The following is a 4,917-nucleotide window of genomic DNA, read 5'->3' as shown; positions in this document are numbered from 1 at the left end:
TTCAAATGAAGACACCAAAAAAATTAAAAAAAAAAAAAAAAGTCTGTGGGTATAAGCATCAGTGGTAGGAGAAAAAAAAAAAAAAAAGAAAAAAGAAAGACCTCACACAATTTAGGCAAGTACTCTAGATCCCCTTTTTAAAAATTTCAGTTTTGAGACAGGTCTTGCTAAGTTGTTCAGGCTGGCCTTGAACTTGCCCTCCTCCTGCCTCAGCCTCCCAAGTAGGTAGGATTGTATGTGTGCACCACCATGCCTAGCTTCCCTCAGGTTGCTCTCCTAATTGTTGGGTTTGAGCAATTTGATTATCAGGTGTGTTGGGGTAATTTCTGTCGCCTTTTTTGTATGAGGGATTTGTTGTTTCTTGACCGTCTGGGTTTATAGTTTTCATCTTAGTTTGGAAAAATTTCAGCCATTATTTATTCAAATAGTCTTTTCTGCTCTTTCCTTCAGGGATTTCAATTATGGGTGTATTCTGCTATTAAAACTCTCCCATAGATATAATTAGCAAATAAAAATTTGCATGTATTTAAGCTGAAAAACAATAATAACAAAACTCTGCCACAGCTTCGAATGCTCACTTTTTTGTTTATCTAGGTCGAATATATCTCTTTTGCTTTATTTTGGGAGGTTTTCATTGTGATGTCTTCCATCCATTTGGTTTTTGCAGTGCCTGTTTGGCCACTAATCACATCCAGTATATTTTTCACCTCAGAGTTTTCTGTGTTTCTTCTGTGGATGTTTGACTTGGGTCTTTTTATATTTTCTAAGTCTCCACTTTTTGAACACTTACAGTGCAGTTATAGTAACTCTTTTAAGATTCTTGTTTGCTATTTTTAACATCCTTTCTAGGTTAGTTTTGATTAATTATTCTCATTATAAGTTATATTTTCTCACCTTATCTCAAAAGTCTAATAACTTTTTTTTCCAAGTTTTTAGTTGTAGGTGAATACAATGTCTTTATTTTATTTGGTAATTTTAAAAAATATATATTTTGTTTTTTTAGTTGTACTTGGATACAATACCTTTATTTTATTTTTGTGTGGTGCTGAGGACAGAGCCAAGTGCCTCTCACATGCTAGGCTCTATCATTGAGCTAACACCCAGCCCAAAAGTCCTGTAACTTTTGACTGGCTACCAGAGATTGTCACTGTTACTTTAGATGCTGGAAAATTTTGTATTCCTATAAGTATTCTTGAGCTTTGTCCTGGAATGTAATTAAGTTACTTGGAAACGGTTTGATCCTTTCTGGGTAGTGCTTTTTTTTCAGAGAGGGTGGATAAGTCAAGAGCAGTGTTGAGTCTAGAGCGAACTCTTCCCCATGAGTAAGATAAAATCCTCCTGTTTTCTATCACTGTGAATTTTGAGGTTTCCCAGTTGGGCTGTGGAAGCAGGTACTATTCCCTTTTCCGTGTGAGCATTGGATACTATTTCCTCTAATCCTATTTAGTAGTTCTTTCCCCAGCTTTGGATAGCTTACACACACACAGAGACACACTCACACACACAATTGTCAGTACCCAGGTGAATGTTTGAGGGAGACCTTATGCAGGGCTTAGGAGTTCTGAGCAGCTCTCTGTTCCATGGTACTCTCTCTCGCAAATTCTTGCTGCTTTGCTCAACCCAGGTAGTACACTGGGCTCAGTCTATTTCCTCCTTTTCTTCTCTACAGCCCGGAAAATCTTTTGAAGGCAGGTATCTGGGGGTAACCTTGGAATTTATCTTATTTTCTCTTCTCCTGGAGCTGCAGTCCTATAATGCCTAACAATGAAGATGCATTCTGGAAAATATACCACATCATTAGTCCATGTCATGATTGTGCCAAAATCATAGAGTGTAGTTACATAAACTAAGATGGTTACAATATCACTGGATAATGGGAATTTCCCAAGTTCATTATAGTCTTATGGGACCAGTGTCATATGTGAGGTGTGTATTGACCAAGGCCTTCTTATCACTCTTCCATTTTTCTGACACAGTGTCTAAAAGCAATTGTTTTGGATGTTTGATTTGTTTTTTTTACTATTTCAAATGTGAGGATAAATCTAGTTCCTGGTACTATATCTGAATCAGAAGTTGAAGGTTCTACAGATTTAAAAACAATAAAAAAATGTGATTATATGTGGGTTTTTTTTTAAACAGTTTATTTTTATTTATATATTTTTTTTTATGTGATGCTGAGGATTGAACCCAGTGCCTCATGCACTGAGTTACAATCCCAGTCCCCGCTATTATGTTTTAACCTCATCTTCCAAACCATATCGCCAACCTCTTTCTAGGATGTCTTTTTTAAATATAACCCTTCGTAGAGATCTTTACACAGTAAAATGCCAAACTTTCAAGCACACAGGTTAAGGACTGTCATTGTGGGTTCCCTGTGTGACCACCATCCAGAGCATGAGGCAGTACCTCTTCCACCCAGAAAGTTTTCTCACGCCCTCTGTAGTCCACACCCCCCCCCCACCAGCTGACTGTTATTACTTCTGTTAACATAGACAAGTTGGCCTGTTCATGAACATTCTATAAGTAAACTGCTCTTCGTGGGTTCCTGCATGTTTGAGTTAGCATAATGCTTTTGATGTTCAGCTGTGTTGTTATATGTATAAATAATTAGTGCTTAAGTATTCCTGAATAGTATTCTGCCATATGAATATGCTATAGTTCCCTCCTGCCCCCTGTTCACCTTATGGTGTACATTTGTTTTATTTCCTATTTGTGGTGCTTTTAAATAAGGCTATCATGACCATTCTTGTACAGATCTTTTTTGAACATAGGCACTTAGATCTTTTTAGTGTACATAAGAGTGGATCATAGGGCAGGTATATGTTTGGTTATAAGACATTGTCAAACTCTTTTCCAAAGTTATTGTATCATTTGTTTCATGTTCTCAGTAACATTTTATTTTCATAGCAAATTTTAATTATTCTGGTCGGGGAGTAATGGCCTCAATGGGTGTGTATTGTCTAATAGCCTTAGATATATTAATACTGATAGAATGCACTATCACACATCAGCAGCTAGGTGTAGGATGACATTTGGTTACTACAGTAAACTAAATTCTTCTAAGTTCATCAGCTATAGCTATGAGCCTTGACACAAATATAATTTGGTGGGTGAATAGCTAATTTCCTCCTAGTACTATTTCTTGTAACCATGTTAAGGAGGAAGCAAATACATGTCACAAGCTGGTCTTACAATGGTCTCTTCTGCAGAAGAGCAAGCACATTGGCCCAGAGAGGCTCAGACACTTCACTGGTGGTGATTTTGTGGCACCTTTTGAATGCCTTTGAGGGGAAAACAGTCATTTTCCCCTTCACATCTTTGTACTATTTGCTAATCATTTCTTTCAGAAGAAAGAGACTCTGGGAGTGTGTATGAATTACTTTGTCACAGAAGTAGATGACATCAGCCTCCAGTCTGGAAGGGAACAGATTGATAAATGTTGGTTCATGTCATGCTCCGGCCACCCCCACGCAGGGATGTGCACGTTGGATGAGAGAATTGCTGTCTGTGACTCTGGGATCCAGAACGCTGACCCACCCCGTGTCCTTGCCTTGGGAATTTTAGCATTGCTGAGATGCTTTCTTGTTCTTTGTTTGCTTGGTAAAGTCCCTGTTTTAGCTCTTTACAAACTCAACTAGATTTATTATCTCCTGAGAAGGAAAAGGAAAGAAGAAACAAACCATGAGTTGAAGTGCTGACAGTTTCTTCCTTTACTTTTTCAGCCAGAAGAATTTACCACGAGTTTGCACAGTTTTAAGAAAAAGGCTTTTAAAAAACCCAAAGCCTGTGGAGTTTGCAAACAAATCATTGATGGTCAAGGGCTTTCATGCCGAGGTAAGTACATGCTGATGATTCACTCACTGATTGAACTGGAGCAAACGGACATAGCGAAATAAAACCGTTCTTACTGGAGTTTCCAAAATTAAACCATGGACTCTCCCTTTGTGGCCTATGTTCACCCTCCACCTGTAGTTGGTAGAGACCTATCATATTTACGCAGATATGTGCTCATGAGGAGGTTTTCCCGGAAAGAGAATTTACTCCCATGGGATAGGAGACATTGATAACTCACGATCTACTCTCTGGTCTCTTCTGTAGTCTGTAGCTCTCTCTATTCAATTTGACTTTCAGACCTCCCATTTTTGTACTAGGGATTGAACCCAGGGGTACTAGCTACTGAGCCACATCCCCAGCCCTTTTTAGTTTTTATTTTGAAATTGAGTCTTGCTAAGTTGCTGAGGCTGGCCTCAAACTAGCAATCCTCCTGCCTCAGTCTTCCAAGTTGCTGGGATTATAGGTGTGTGCCACCATTCCCAGCGACTTTCAGATTTCTTACCAAAGTTTGCAAATGAAGTTTATCTATTCTTTAAAGTTTGGGTTTATTGTGGTGTGGACCCTTGCAGGCTCTTTTACAAGTCATTGGTCCTGTCTCTAAATAGCCACCAGCTTGGCTACTTGATCCCTGAACCTCATGCAGTTAATGGAATTGACTAATTCTTTAATTAATCTGCGTAATGGATGTGTGGTTGGGTGGGTTAGTAGGGGTGCGTCAAACAGTGGAGACTTGGCCTTTGAAGAGTGTGTACCGTCTACTCTTAGGTATTACATTTTCTGTGGGTTTGGGGGATTTCTTTTCTGGAAAATTTGTTGAGTGTCGGCTAGTGGGCTTCTGTGGTGTTGGACCTCCTTGATTCTTTCCTCCCTGCAGCCACCAAGTTGAGGGTCCCTACAGCAGTCAGTGGTTGGTGCTCCTGTCTGAACTCTGCTATGTCAATCAGTGTGGAAGAGTGGGCTCAGTGGGCTCAGGGACCACTGCCTCCTCTCCCTCCCTGCACTGCTTCCCGGTGGCTCCCATCCCTCAGGCCTGTCAGGTGCTACCTTCCTACTTGAGTCCTTCAGGTTTGGAGCACTCCCCCC

The 4,917-nt window shown here is 39.8% G+C and overlaps 1 protein-coding gene across 4 annotated transcripts in view; it reads left to right on the top strand.

Annotated features, from left to right (window-relative positions):
- Tns3 (tensin 3) overlaps positions 1 to 4,917 on the top strand; it is a 266,521-nt gene that overhangs the window by 48,932 nt on the left and 212,672 nt on the right. For all 4 annotated transcript variants that reach the window (XM_048786578.1, XM_015490306.2, XM_048786577.1 and 1 more), the window contains exon 2: positions 3,723 to 3,834. In XM_048786578.1, the coding sequence (XP_048642535.1) occupies positions 3,811 to 3,834 (24 nt within the window). In that variant the 5' untranslated portion in view covers positions 3,723 to 3,810. The remainder of the gene's footprint in view (positions 1 to 3,722; positions 3,835 to 4,917) is intronic.

This window comes from Marmota marmota, unplaced genomic scaffold (genome assembly GCF_001458135.2).
Source record: "Marmota marmota marmota unplaced genomic scaffold, marMar, whole genome shotgun sequence".
Taxonomy (NCBI): Eukaryota; Metazoa; Chordata; class Mammalia; order Rodentia; family Sciuridae; genus Marmota; species Marmota marmota.
Note: the sequence above shows the minus strand (reverse complement) of the source record. Positions and strands in the feature narration are given on the sequence as shown.